At 39.2% G+C, this 15565-nt stretch overlaps 1 protein-coding gene and 1 long non-coding RNA gene across 2 annotated transcripts; one reads left to right on the top strand and one right to left on the bottom strand.

The window, feature by feature from the left end:
• Positions 1-298: 298 nt before the first annotated feature.
• LOC311620603 lies at positions 299-2639 on the top strand. The gene is made up of 3 exons (XR_014794714.1): positions 299-794; positions 1101-2040; positions 2281-2639. It is a non-coding gene; the product is annotated as an uncharacterized lncRNA (long non-coding RNA).
• Positions 2507-13965, bottom strand: RSL24D1 (ribosomal L24 domain containing 1). The gene is made up of 6 exons (XM_084879438.1): positions 13819-13965; positions 9953-10066; positions 8241-8313; positions 6544-6607; positions 5753-5838; positions 2507-3991 (listed from the first exon to the last, which is right to left on the bottom strand). Exons 1-6 carry the CDS (start codon positions 13897-13899, stop codon positions 3906-3908), a joined length of 504 nt encoding a protein of 167 aa, XP_084735564.1. The 5' UTR covers positions 13900-13965; the 3' UTR covers positions 2507-3905.
• Between the last annotated feature and the right edge of the window lie 1600 nt (positions 13966-15565).

The raw sequence follows: 15565 nt of genomic DNA, 5'->3' as shown, positions 1-15565 counted from the left end.
AGTGCTAAACTAGAATTTTTGGGAACATATAGGTAAAATTGTATACTTAACTAGTGCTCTAAGACAGATGTTATATACAGAGCACTAAGTTAGGTATGCAATTTTACCTATATGTTCTCAAAAATCCTAGTTTAGCACTTCTTAGTTGGGATTCAGGAATCTGTGGTTTAACAACTCCACCAGGTGATTCTCATCATGAGAGAAGGTTGGGAAACACTGCCTTACACATTGGGATACTACTCAGCCATAAGAGAGGATGAAAGAGCACCATCTGCAACATGGATGGACCTGGAGAACATTATGCTAAGTGAAGTAAGTCAGAAAAAGCACAGAACCATTCGGCTCCACTCATATGTGGGTATAAAATTGGAAGTCGTGAACACAAACAGCAATGTGGTGGTAGCCAGGGAAGAGTGGAGAGAGAGGGGGGGGGGGGGGTCCTAATATATAGTGAGATTTGACTTTGGGTGGTGGGCACATAGTGCAATGTACAGATCTTGTAGCATAGAAACCCACACCTGAAACCTCTATGTTCATGTGACCAATGTCACCCCAATAAATAAATTCCATCAAGCTTGTTGATGGGGAAAGGGCTGTCTCCCAGATCACTTCTGCAGGAGATTGTAGGGTTTGATTGCCCCAGCTGGTTCTCATTTTCTCTTTGATTGGTTTAAAAGCAGGTTCACATGGATGGGTGCAGCAGGAACCACGAGAGCCAATTCCCCTGGAGACAGCAGCAAGATTACTGTGTGGTGAGGCAGTTGTGCAATTCTCTTAAGACAGTATTGCTCTAGGTCAGTGTTTCCCAACCTTCTCTCATGATGAGAATCACCTGGTGGAGTTGTTAAAACACAGATTCCTGAATCCCAACTAAGAAGTGCTAAACTAGAATTTTTGAGAACATATAGGTAAAACTGCATACCTAACTTAGTGCTCTGTATATAAAATCTGTCTTAGAGCACTAGTTAAGTATACAATTTTACCTATATGTTCCCAAAAATTCTAGTTTAGCACTTCTTAGTTGGGATTCAGGAATCTGTGTTTTAACAACTCCACCAGGTGATTCTCATCATGAGAGAAGTTTGGGAAAACTGACCTAGGTGGTGATTTACAGTCATCAGGTCAGCCAGTGAGACACCTGTGTCCTTTTCTCTTCAAATGTTTACTGAAGGAGACAGCATCATTTAAGTAGAATTAAACAGAGTTGCTTCACAATGTGTTTACTATTTGCTTGGTGTTTTTGTCGGTTATTTCAGGGTCATTGTTTCTGCCAGATTCTTTCAATGGTGCAAACGAGCTCAGACTCTTGTTCACAGAACTGGGACACATTATGGGTGTGGAATACGGATAGTAACCTTGTCACAATTGCAGGTTCGTCACTAGACTTCAACAGTTCTTCTACCAGTTTTTATTTAGATTTGGACACTGTCGAAACTCATTTTGGAAGTTCTTTAGAAATAACCCAGGTATGTTTTGTATGGCAATAGGGGTGGGGGTGCCCTCTGTGAATGGTAGAGAAATCAGTGGACAGTATAGTGTGGTTTTATCTGCATTCTTGGTCTGATTGCTCTTGTCCTCAATTCACTTGAATATTTCTTAAAAATTGGTTAATTATTAAAGCTTGTCTTTATGTTGATTTGTTTGCACTCAGGATATTTTAGTCTCATGGTAGTTCTGAGTTAAATGCAGCTGTAAAGGATGACAACCAATTGGTATGTCTCTCACATGGTTTCTCTCTGTCTCCCCCGTCCCTTTCTCTCTCTCTAAAAATCAATGGAAAATATATCCTCTGGTGAGAATTCAAAAATTTTTCATCTGAAAAAACAAACAAAAAACACTCATGTTTCAGGATTCCCTGGGATTTCCCTGGGGTTCAAAGAAACGTCCCCAGAGCTCCCTGTCAGTCTTCCTGAAGGCTGTGGATTGGGCTGAGGTGAGAAAGCAGCTTCCAGCCACCCCACTTCCCAGTCCCCGGTACAGGAAACAAACTGCTGATGAGACCTTTACTAGTACCTCAGAGAAAGTTCTAAATTTCCACAGGTTGCCGAAACCGGTTTGGCTCAGTGGTAGAGCATCGGTCTGCGGACTGAAAGGTCCCAGGTTTGATTCCGGTCAAGGGCATGTACATTGGTTGCGGGCACATCCCTGGTAGGGGGTATGCAAGAGGCAGCTGGTCGGTGTTTCTCTCTCATCGACGTTTCTAGCTCTCTATCCCTCTCTCCTCCTCTCTGTAAAAAAAAATCAATAAAATATATTTAAAAAAATAAAAAATTTCCACAGGTAATCTCTCATCTATCGCAGGTTTTGAAGATGGAACTAGGAAACCATCAGGTGCCTCAGGTTAGCGAACTACAGCAAGTATAGCTCTTACTAATTAATACAGGGTAATTTTACAAATGTCTTTTGATTACGTATACATTTCCCCCAATTGTTACCAATAATATTGTTTATAAATGAGCCATATTTTACAAATAAGAACACAGAGGCAAAACCACATAGAATTCAGGTCTTTTAACACTTGGCCATGGATCAGTCTAATTTATTACTAATACTGAAATAAAAATTTAGCCATTACTAGTTCTATAATCCTAAAAACCTCTCATTTATTCTAAATTCTGCCCTAAAAAATAACATAAAAATGAGTTCCTAACACTATTAACATACTTAACTTGTAAGTAATATAAAAGTACAGAAACATGAAGTATTAGTATATATTTTTCTTTAAACATATATCCTACCTCAATAGTATATGTGGGTGAAGTTATTTTCTTCCAAGTAATTGATACTTTACCTTCGTTTAGTACATTTAAATAATAAATATGTAGTCAATTACTAAAGAAATTATTTTATGTGCAAATAATATGTAGACATTTTACCCATAAATTCAATTTTCCTGAAAACAATTAGCTTTTTAAAAGAAAAGCTCTTGGATTCCCCTGCTTCTAAATCATTGTTGAGTGAAAAAAATAAAGCCTGTTCTACCAGGAATCTCAAGTTAGAATTTTCTCAAAAGTGAAATTAGAGAGCAGAGTGCCATTTCGGAAACAACTATTCAACACTCATCCCAACATCCACAACTGCCTTTCTGAACAGGTAAACCAGGTCAAAAGAATCCAACAGAATTAGGCTTCAACATGAGGCTCTTATGTTCTTCTAAAATATATATATATATTTTTTTTTTTAAGGAACTTTTTTTTTTTTTTTTGTATTGATTTTGTACAGAGAGGAAGGGACAGAGATAGAGAGTCAGAAACATCGACGAGAGAGAGTCATCAATCAGCTGCCTCTTGCACACCCCCCACTGGGGATATGCCTGCAACCAAGGTGCATGCCCTTGACCGGAATCGAACCCGGGACCTTTCAGTCCCCAAGCCGACGCTCTATCCACTGAGCCAAACCGGTCCCGGCAGTTCTTCTAATATATTAATAAACCAAAACATGAAATATTGAAATCAAAATAAATGAGTACTTGAGACTAATTATCATTCAGATTGTTCGTTCCTTGTCATATCCCTCCTTCTATAAAGTTAATAAAGGAAAGATTTTTACTGAAAAGAACATTTTATTTTATATATCACTAGCCATGAATGTTTGTCATCAGTTACTACATAAATGCTTCCTGGTGCCATTATCCAAGTGGCACCACCATTTTATGTCCACAATTCACTTTGTATTTATAAAATTTTCATAATTTAACATCTATCACTATCAGTATATCTATCACTGAACATTTAGCATTGAGGTGCAATCTAGCATCCATATTATCAGATGTTTTGCAGATAGTAATGTAGAAGAGAGGTATTTTTAATCACCTTTTCATCTGAGTCACCTTATGTAAAAAATGAATCAGTAACTTAGAGCACCCAAGTCTCTAAAGGGCATTTCCAATGTGCTCATAGAAATGGTTACACAGGATTGTCCGAAACAACTTCCATGTCCACATCCTCTTGTAGTTTCTGTACCATTTTGTCTTCCAACTGCTTTCCTTTGCCTTAAAAAGAAAAATTAAAACTTTTATCAACTCAACGTGACCTTACAGAACTCATCAACAGTTTATAAAGGATCTTGGATGTTTTAAAATAACCTTGGCAATTTCTAAGATATTTAAGAATAGTAAATAAACTTATACAGATCTTATAATATGCCAAGCGTTAAGAAGGCATTCTACTTACATTTGCTCATTTCACCTTCATAATAACTTACATTTTATTTCATTTTAGTTACTGTTTTGGGGGGGAGGGTTACAGAGAGAGAGAGAGAAGGAAGGAGGGAAAATTATAGAGAAACACAGATCTGTAGTTTCACTTAGGTAAGCATTCATTGGTTGATTCTTGTATGTGCCCTGATTCTTGTATGTACATCAAGGTTATGACCAGGGATCTAGCCCACAGCCTTGACGTATCAGGACAACACTAAACAACTTAGCAAGCCGGCCAGGGCACATTTTAAAGAAGAGAAAAGCTGAGGCACAGAGACAGGTGAACTTGCCCAAGGACACTCAGTTGGTAAGTCCAGTGAGTCAAAGTGATGGAATTTGAACCCTGGCCCTTATGGATCCATGGTCCCTGCTCTAAACACTGTACTACCAACCTTAGAGGGTTATTTAAAAACTTAGATAACAATATTTCATTCTTATTGTGTTTTAGGTGTCAGTTTCTAACATCTATATGTGAAACAAATGCGCCAGGATTCTATTTTGTTTTAATAAAATTTGGTACAAACACAACCAAGGTACAACTTTAACACAAATCTACTCAACATGTGCTTACAGAATTTGATCTTTCCTAATAAGCTTTAGGCATGGAATCATTCAGAAATCAAGTCTTCGCCTAAATCTCACCAAAGTACTTGGTGCCAGCTGAGTAAAGACTGGTTTTTCCACACCTCACAAAAGAAACTGCACACAGACAACTGCCCAAGTGAGTGACTACTAATCCTATTTAATAAAAGCCTAATATACTAAGTGTCCCACCGTTCATTTGACTGTTCGGCCAGTTGCTGTGACACACACTAACCACCAGGGGGCAGACTCTCCGATCAGTAGGTTAGCTTGCTGCTGGGGTTCTGGTTGATCAGGATTGGACAAGACAGGCCCGGACATGCCTAGAGCTCTCCAGTGTTCCCTGCCGGGCCCTGATCATGCACCGGTGGGGTCCCAGATTGCAAGAGGGAGCAGGCCAGATCGAGGGATCCCACTAGTGCACAAATCTGTGCACCAGGCCTCTAGTAAGTTACATAAACACAAAGAGAAAGTTTTAATACAATACTGTAGTTCTCAAAACTTACATTATCAGAATTGCCTGGAGAACTACTTAAAGAACAGAGGCCCAGAATCAAAGGATCAGAGGCTCTGTAGTTATGCTAAGTTCCCCAAGTAATTCCCATACTGACTAGTCTGAGAACCACTAACATAGAACCCTTTCCTTTAATAAAAACAGGTATGAGGCAAAACTGTCTATGAAATTGTTACTCAACTCATTTTGATTAACATGGAGAGATAACTTACAGAAAAGATTTTATGAAGGAGAAAAAAAAAACACATATAAAAAAATTGACTTAAACTGGAAAATATACTAAATAACTTATAACTATTTAACCAAATTATATCATAAATGTTCTGAGAGAACATTTACATGAAAAAATACTCAACCTTAAAGAGCTAATTGATAACAAATTACATAGGCCACAAAAATCTAGATTTCTTTCATCTCTCTACTTAAAGCAGAGAATTCCTACACAATGCTTTACTTACTTGCAATAGGTGCCCGGATGAGATGGATGTTTTGCTTGACTTCTTTGATGTCCTGAACTTTCTGTAATTCTTTATTTTTCTTCAACCTAGGGTAGCAACATTTAAGGCCAAGATTTCAGTTACTAAAACTTTAGACATTAACCTGTAATTTTTAAAAATAAAATTTACTAAATAATTAAATAAGCCATATAGATGAGGAATGGGAACTCAATTATTTTCTAGTTACAAATTAGCTTAAATAAGATTCCTACACTACAAACTTGTTCATTCAGTGTATACTTAGTACCTAATAGGAAATAAAATGAGGATTCAATATATATTTGTGGAGTGAATGAAGGAATGAGATTGAAGGGAGAAATTAAATGTCTTGAGATCAATGTCTATTGTATACATGCATTGCAAACCTTCTAGAGCCTCCATCATCTCTCCTCAAATAGAGAACAGTCCCTGTTACCCGACTTTTTAAATCATTCAGTAATTACAAGAGCACAAACTCATAAGACATTCAACAAAAAACTAACAGACTTGTTCCCAAACATTTTGGAATTCTCTGTAATGCTTTCACTATCTTTTAAAGCTAAAAAGCTGTTGGTGCATGCTTCTTCTCTATGACAACCTGCCATAGAGACAAGGATTAAATAAATGTGGCAAAATGTTAATAGAATATGCAAGTTATTTATACTATTCTTACCAACTTTTTTAAGTCTAAAGTTATGTGGGGGGGAAAACATGCCTCTAAATGACTACTAGCAATTATTTTTCCAAGAGTTACTCTATACATATATTCATACCTGTTCATTATAAATTTAGCTTGACGTTTCTGTTTGATCTCTTCAACTCTCTTCATTGCATCAACTACAAAAAAATTCATAAGAGTTAGCAAGTTGTTCACATTCAAGCAAGAGCTTTAACAATAACTTCTTTACTCTTTATTCTGATTTAGAAATTTATTAAATGAAAAACTCATTTTTTTAAAAACTCTACTAAAACAGCTGAGGTACCCTTTGCTGACATCACTGTTAACTATTTTTGACTACCAGAATCATTTCTCTAAGTTTTATTTTACAAAAGCTTTTACTACTAAATTGTCCTTCTATAGTAAAGCAGTCTAATGCTTTTCAAATTTTATTCTACAGAGAACTCAGATTAATAGCAACTAATACCATTCTCAGCTCGTCATCTCCATAAATGAAAGACAGCATCTTTCTGTCATAAAGACCAGTTTTCCTTCCAGTTCCTGGGAAATAATCAGCACATTATAAATACTGGTAAAATGAACCAGTCAACCACTAAAATCCAACTGTCTTGGAAAATGTGTACAGAAGCTGAGCCCAACTATGCTTAGTACCTATATCAGCACTGTCCAATGTAAGATATGTAATTTTAAATTTCTAGCAAACACATTAAAAAGAAACAGGTCAACATCAAATTTAATGATATATTTTGTTTCACCCACCATATCTAGAATATTGTCATTTCAACATGCAATCAGTATAAAAAATTATTAGAGACATTTTATGCTTGCTTTCATACTAAGTCTTCAATAACCACATGTATTTGGTATTACAGCACATTTCAATGCAGACTAACCACATTTCAAGTGCTTAGCAGACCCATTGGCCTCAAATACTCATTTCTTTTGATTTCAATATTTCATGTTTTGGTTTATTAGCATATTAGAAGAACATAAAGGCCTCATGTTGAAGCAGAATTAGTGCTATGTGCAAAAGGCAATTCTAAAACTAGACTCTGATTCCTCCACACAGTTCAGAAAAGTAAAGCTTTTAGAGGGTGTCAAATACCACCACAAATGCCCACAACATTCAATTCCTCTCCCGAATTCTTGTGACTGACTGGCTGAGAAAAACGTGTTGAAAGAGATGCCCTGTCTGTGATCCATTACAAACTAATAACGTTTAAAAAATGTTGAGCTTTAGGGACTACTAGTTAACAAACTACATCACCCTCAACACACGACTAGAAGTGGTTAATGACATCAAGGCGGGAAGAAAGGGCAGGGCCCGGGGCCATAAACACACACAAACAGTGGAATCTACAAGCTATCTTAAGAACTCAATTTTACTACATGTGTACTTTCTGTCATCTCTGCCTACTTAAAAAACAACAAACTACAAGAACAAGATATTGCTTTTAATTTCAGTAACCTATAGCTTCATTTTGACCTAAGACTTTCTGCACTTTTTAATTTTATCAAATCACTCAATTTTACATAATACACTATATCTCTAAATCAAATCATCTCAACTTGTAAAGTGTGCTAAGTTTTGTGTATATTTTAACTATACCACACTCACCCAACAAAATATTCTTTTTTTTTTCCCTTCAGATTTCTGGATGTTTTGTGTGTGAGCACTTTAAATATTATCAAATTTAATAATTACATTATTTTTATAATGGACACATCAGCCACTTGGGGAAAGGATTTTGAGCAGCTTATGAAAATTCCTGGCATTCCCTTGTGACTTACTCGTTTTATTCCACAGCTCTCGCTGGTATTTGACAGGTTCATTTCTGCGTTTTTCAAATTCAAATGAATTATCCTGTAAAAGGGGGACAGGTTTGGTTTTTAGAGAGGTATGAAGGAAACATTTCTTAAAATTTATTCTCCTTTTGACAAGCATTCAGAATGTATTAAACTATGGACACACAGTAAGATTCCCCCAAAGGTGATCCCAACAATACAAGTTTTTAAACCTTTTCTCCTTTACACACTATGATGTACAAGACAGCCCTACTGAAAACTTTTATCTATATCCAAGTGATTCCCAAAAGGAGGGAAGGGAAGAGCTCAAACTTGATTCCTCAAGAGGCATATAGCACTCACAGGATCAAACAAATTGAAAAAGCTTCCCTAACTTCCCATTCCTCGATGAGATCACAGTCAGAAAACTGTGTATTAGGCTGAACCATATGAAATTTCCATTTTTCATAGATCAAAAGAATCAAACATTGAGAATTTCATGTGGTTCAACCTAAATACCCATGCTTACACATTTGAAGACCTATACACCTTCGTGCTAAAGCATAAAGCTATGAAATTACACATCTTCAAGGCAATATAATGCTACTCTACATGACATAAGCTTTGCCCAGAAATTCTTCAGGTTCCTTCTTATTGTAGTTGGTATTTTGACAGTTAATAATCCTATTTATCTTAAAACATGCAAAACAATTTTGGAAAAACTACAGGTGTTTATTGGTTTCCAAATCTACCTCACAGGAATATGGAACCGCACTAACTCTGTGTCTGGCTAGTTCATTTATAATGAACAACAACATCAACAATGACAAGGTCACCAGCAAGTGACTGGGACTGGTATTCTTTCTTCATTCATATAGTTGCCACCTACAATTGAAGTGCTTGTTTCTGCTTTCCCATACTGAAAATTACTTTTGTAATGGTAACTATAATTTGGCCTTGCATCTTGTAAAAAAAATATTCATTACATTCATTGAAAACCTCTGATTTTGTTAAGGAAGCCAACAAAGGGCTTCATGGCAATTCTTAGACACTGCCCTTAAGGACTAGGGGGGTGGGACAATAGCCGTGGTTTGGGGGAAGAGTAAGCCATGGAGGGAGGGGGCAATTTAGAACTTCCTCCCTGGAGGGGAGCCTGTGCAGCAGCGTTCAGCTCCTCCCTTTGAAGGGGGTGAATGTGGACAAGCTTCCCCTTTGACCAATTCAGGAACAGCAGCAATATGAGGACAGAGTTTCACACACGAAATTCACTTCTCACAGCAATACTCCGAACTAACTTCTCCGCCTTCAGACACAGAGTCCTGCCAAGGAAATCTATATTCTGATAAGTGAGTCTATTACAAACCTCATCTGAGTCCTCACTGCTGTTCAAGAATCCTTTAATTAATTTTTTAACTTCCTCTCAAAATCCCTCAACAGTAATTTCCAGCTTTACCCTTTTCTTTGCAAGCGCTAAAAGTAGTTTTCTGAGACTAAGAAAGATCACTTCTACAAACTGGATTACAGGGTTTGTTTTCCTTTTCAAATTCTACAGATTTATGGATTATAGGCTCATGTAAAAATTACTACTATAACCAAATACAAAAGTCACTCATCAATCATGTTGCAGGAAGCTTTGTTATAGTTAATTAAATCACATAACCGCCCCAACTCCTCCAAAAAAGAACCTGAAATTTTTAGACTGTAAAAACTATACTCACCACTGTGAGCTCTTTACCAGCTGCTTTACGGAAAGCTTTAGTCCACCTGACCTTGCGAGGATTGCGCTTCTTTTTAAAGTTTTTATGACATTTGGATTTACAAAACCTGAACACCTACAAGAAAAGTTAAAATAGTGAGAAGTCAGTATTAAAAGTTGTTTTTTATTTTTTATCATAGGGTATTACCCATCCCAGACAAAACATACTATGTTCCTCACTCACAATTGCTTCTACTTACCATACTATTAAGAAATATATGGACATACCAGGTTAAATGGAAATTGAACTATTTTTTTACTATCAAGCACCATCATAAATAAAAGCTGAGGGCCCTGAAAATATGGTTACAAACTAACATTTTTATAAAATAACAGTAAAAACCTTATAATGATCTTGAATCAGGAACAGTTTTAAGGAAAGTCATTTATTTAAATCACTTCCCATTTTGCAATAATTCTCAAAATTCACTTTCTATGTACCTCTGCTGGGGTAAAAGCTTCAAGCCACCATCCCAAGATCTCCTTTGGTTCTTTCCATCCTTGCATAAAATAATTTCAAAAAGCAACTAAAACTGGCTATAGATTTGTTTTCTAAAATCTACTTGGAAGAATCTTTATTACTACTTTAATTCTCCACCTTAGTAATGCTTACAATTTAAGGATGCCTCGATGTGCTCCTAAAATGGTTTTACTGGGACTCATTGTGCAAGTCTAAACTGCGTTATTTTGTTACTTTGTAACGTCTTAAAACACATTACAATTGAAATATGAAAAGGTATTTTTTTTTTAGTTAAATTACCACACCTGAGAAGATGTGACCCTTAAAAATAAATCAAAATGAGGTATAAACATTTCCAACTGAAATAAGGCAAAATACTTGCATGTGTCACAAGCCAAAATACTTTTCATTTTACGTATACTTTCTTCTATGGGGAACTTCAAGCAGGTCATTATACACACTCAAGCATACTTTTCTTCGAAATGGTCAATACTAGGTTAATCTAATCTAGGCTCATACCTCCTGGAGAGCCCTCTTCAGACAGACCTGAGTGAAAGTTTGTCTGCATTCTTGAATTAATTTCAAAGTAACAAGAAAATATGAAAACTATTGTAGTCTCCTGGAGTAACTCACTATGAAATCACTATCAGTAAAATTTCTTTGAGCATTTCCAGCCCAAAGTATTATAACCTTTTTAAGTAAAAGCCTCCTATGTTTAATACTTACTAGATAACTCCTAGACATATTCCCATTTCTGAGCTATATCTAATGAGGGATTTGAACTTGTCCTGGGTCTCCTCAATTCCAGAAAGAGCCCAGGGGAAGTTAGAGGGAAGTCTACTTGAACTCCAAACCTATACACATTCTCTGACAAGCACATGAAACATCTGAAGAGGGGATGGGGATTCAATCAGCAAATAAGGTGCATCTACTATGTGCCTGATGTTATATGAGGTATAGGAGTACAAGAATAACTAAAACATAAATCCCTACCTTGAGAACTTAGGCTAGCAAGCTAAGTATGATAAAGTTTCACTTTGAAATAAGAGAGATTGAGATCAAACTAGGATATAAAAAATGGGATAAAGTTATATATAATAATCATGTATAAAGTAATACAGAAAAACACAATAAGGTGATTAAATCTCTCCTACAGGGTAATCCTGTTTGGTGGATGGATTATGTGTGAGAAAGCTATGAAGGCTAAAGTGTCCCTTTTAATTTTGTCCTCTAGCATCATCCTATCTTCAACGTGCAAACAAACGATCCACCTAATCACACCTCCGTCCTTTGACCCTTTCTTCCTCCACCAAGTCAACATTTATGAAGCACTCAGTAGGACGTATTTTTCCTGTTTATAAACTATGTGAAAATATGGAGCATTGCCACTAATTCTACCTTTAAGAAGCTACCTAAGAAGTATAAGAGGGGACGTCTCTATGAAAGATTAGCCTCAAAAGCTAAGCGCATAAAGGCAGAAAGACTAGTTCGGGGGCTAGAAAAAATGACAGGTGCCGAACCTGGAACCAGGGCAGGAAAAGAGAAAGCAAAGACACCACTCACTATCCTTTGCAAAGGCAGAATGAATAGCACTCTTAACAACTAGATACAAAAGGGGAAAGATCCAAAGGTGACTCTTCCATTTCTAGCAAAGCTGTCTGCAGATGAGAGATATTAATTCAGAGAGCAAAATGATCTGAGGTATAGTAAGGAACGCTCCTTCAGCGGGCTCACTGGTGGGTTCAACAGGATTACCCAGGCAGGTGGAAAATTCAGAACTGGAGCTAAGGAGATACAGATTTGGGATTCATCAACACAGATAAAATGAGAACAGGCATGCCTCATTTTATTGCACTTCACCCTATGGCACTTCACAGGTGTTGCGCTTTTTTACCAAAAGATTACAACTCACTTCATCTGAGTGGTGGTCTGGAACCGAATCTACAATATCTCCAAGGGGTGCCTGTGCTTTTCCTTCATTCGTGCTTCAGGGTCTCCATTACTTCTAACTTCTCCAATCCGTTTGTTCTGATCCCCTGGTCTTCCCTAACCTTCCCTACCTCACCGACCTCAACTTCCCAGGTGTCTGTCAGATCAACATCCAGCTCTAAATAGCGGCTCCCACATCTGTGGTTCTAATTCCAAAACACAGCTGACAAGCACTGCTGGACAAAAACCATTAAATCATGACGATCAGGTCATCTACAGAGCCACACTGCCCACTGTGAATTTGACTCCAACTGGCAATGGTTCATTTTGTACTATATATCACCTCCAATACATACATATGCATATATATATATATACATATATGTAAAAATATAATCTTATTGCTCTTTCAAGTACCCAAACAGAGATTTGGTCGCTCACTTTCAGGAAGAACCCTTGCTCCTGACTTAATGAGCTCGGTATCTCCCATCTATAATAGAGAGAGAACTCAGTGAAGCAGGAACTGTAATTCCTTAACATGTCAACATCACCTCCAAATTCATGCATTGTTCACGAAGTCTTTCACAATCACCCCTTACGGTGTATCTATGAGTGTGTTACCTTATGTTTACAGATTCATCTTTTTGCAAATACTCTTACACTTGTATTTATAGCCCTACCCCCAAGCCTCTGTTACCACCCACGATGCTCCGTCCTGAGCCTTTGCTCAAACTGCTCCCTTTCCTTCCACCCGGAATGCCCTCTCCACACTTGCTCGCGCACAATTCAAGATCCAGGGCAAATGTCATCTCCTGCCCGGGCCTTGTCATCGATACGACCCCCCAGACACACACACTCACCTCCAATAACTGCATAATACGTAAGTCTACTAGGCCTATCAGTGTTTCCCAAAGTGCAGTACGCGTACCCCCAGGGGTACGGGAAGAGTTTGGTGGGGGTAGACGTTGCACCGGAGTTTGGTGGGGATATGCACTGCACCGTGCTTAGCTGCGCCTAATTCTACTTTCTCATGAATACGAGGGGTACTCAGCGTTACGAAAATTACAGAAGGGGCACACATATGTCAAAAGTTTGGGAAACACTGGCTAAGTGAATGAAACATTTCCATCAACCTCTACACACTATGGACAGCCCCAAGGCTTGCTTCTCCACCTCCAGGCTGCGGACATTAACCACGACGCCGGACTGGGCACCCGTTCCACAAAGCTCCCTGAACTGTAGGGTGGCCGCCCTGCCCCGCTCCTCCGGAGCCTCGCAGCAGCCCACCTCGCCCCAGGGCGGCCCGGTGGCCAGCTCCGTCCGGGACGCCCGCAGGCAGAGCTGCCCAGGCGGGAGGTGGAGGCCGGGGCCGATGCAAAGCCTCCCTCTCCCCGCGGGAAAGCGGGGCCCCCGGCCGAGCTCCGGCCCGGCCGCCTCACCTTGCAGTCGTTGCGGACGAACATCATGCCGTGGCCCGGGTAGATGGGCCCGGAGCAGAAGTAGCACTTCTCTATACGCATGTTGGACGCGCGTGGGGACCCACCACCCCGACGCAGAGCGCGAAAGGAAGTGACGTAGCGCCGGCACAGGAAGTGGTTCTTCCCCCAAGTTCCCGACCCGGAAGAGGCGAACGTCCGGGTAGCTGGGGCCTCGGGAGAGCGACCCGGCCCTGACGGCGCCCCCGCGTGGCCGCGCCGGCAACAGCACCGCCGGCGGCGCAGGCGCGGAGCCGCCGCGTCAGCCTGGCTGCGGTCTATGGGAAAAGCGAAATGGGGCTTCGTGCTGTCCACCGAGCGCGCTTTCTCACAGCGCCGTTTCCTTCTCTGCCACACGCTGTCCCTGGTTTGCGCTTTGCTCCATAGGTGTTTCCCCGCTGCAAATCCATTTCTCCATTCCCTTCCCCAGACCCGCCCCAGGTTCCCGCCCCAAACCCTCCTGCCTGCGCCCGGGGAGCCTCCGCTCCTGGGGACCCTGCCACCACGCAGCTGAGTCTGAGGCTCGGCGGGTGTTACCAGCAATTCCCTCCTCATCCAATTCAGACTTATGGTGCTGTTCTCCATCTTTGCTTCGGCCCCCTTTTAAACGACATGCATATGTGGCAGGAAAAGGCCCAAACCCAAACATTTCCACGGGAAGCTCAGGTGGTTTCCCCAGAGCTCAGGACTCCTCCCTCAGGGGCCATCAGATCCTTGGAGCACCTGCCAGAGATTTTCTGTGCATAGCCAAACATTATATATATATATATATAGTGTGTGTGTATGTGTATGTGTGTGTACTCTCTCACCTTTATTAAAACATCGATAAGCATCCTAGGCACCCTTTTCTGTGTTGTTATCTGTCTCCTCGATACAGTTCTTGGCTCGTGAATAAGCATTTAATACACTTTTTTAAAAAGTCAATGAACATGTAACATTCTTTACATAATTATTTATGTGTAATTGTATGAAGGTGTTTTAATGGATTGCCTATGTATGGATTAACATGTTTCCTAAATTGTTATTATACATGATAGCCATCTACACTGCTATACCTTTAAAGAAGGGGGATTAATCTATATAGAACTGCTGGGTCGGAGGATGTGTACAGTTTTAAAATTTGGTGTATAATCCTGAATGCCTTCCAAAGGTTTGAACAACCAGTAAGATGCCTCTTTCACCACCTTTTTATCCAAGGTGATTTTGCCAGTCTAAGGTCAAATTTTTTTATTATTTTTTAAAATATATTTTTTCAACTCTATTTTATTGATTGATTGATTGATTGATTGATTATGGTATTACATAATTGTCCTCATCCCCCCATGCCCATCCCAAACCCCTCCCCTCTTATTCCCCCACCACCCTGTTGTCCCTGACCATTGCTTAGATATATATATATATATATATATATATATATATATATATATATATATATATAATGCATAAGTCCTTTGGTTGATCTCTCTCCCTTTCCCCCACCCTCCCCTACCTTCCCTCTGAGGTTTGACAGTCTGATCGATGCTTCCCTGTCTCTGGTTCTGTTCTTGTTCATCAGTTTATGTTGTTCATTATTTCCCCTAGATGCAAAATATATTTTTATTGATTTCAGAGAGGAAGGAAGAGGGAGAAAGAGACAGAAACATCAATGATGAAAGAGTCATTGACTGGCTGCCTCCTGCACGCCTTCTACTGCAGATGGAGCCCCTCAGGT

The sequence above is a fragment of the Pipistrellus hanaki genome (genome assembly GCF_964339955.1).
Source record: "Pipistrellus hanaki genome assembly, chromosome: 1".
Classification (NCBI taxonomy): Eukaryota; Metazoa; Chordata; class Mammalia; order Chiroptera; family Vespertilionidae; genus Pipistrellus; species Pipistrellus hanaki.
Note: the sequence above shows the minus strand (reverse complement) of the source record. Positions and strands in the feature narration are given on the sequence as shown.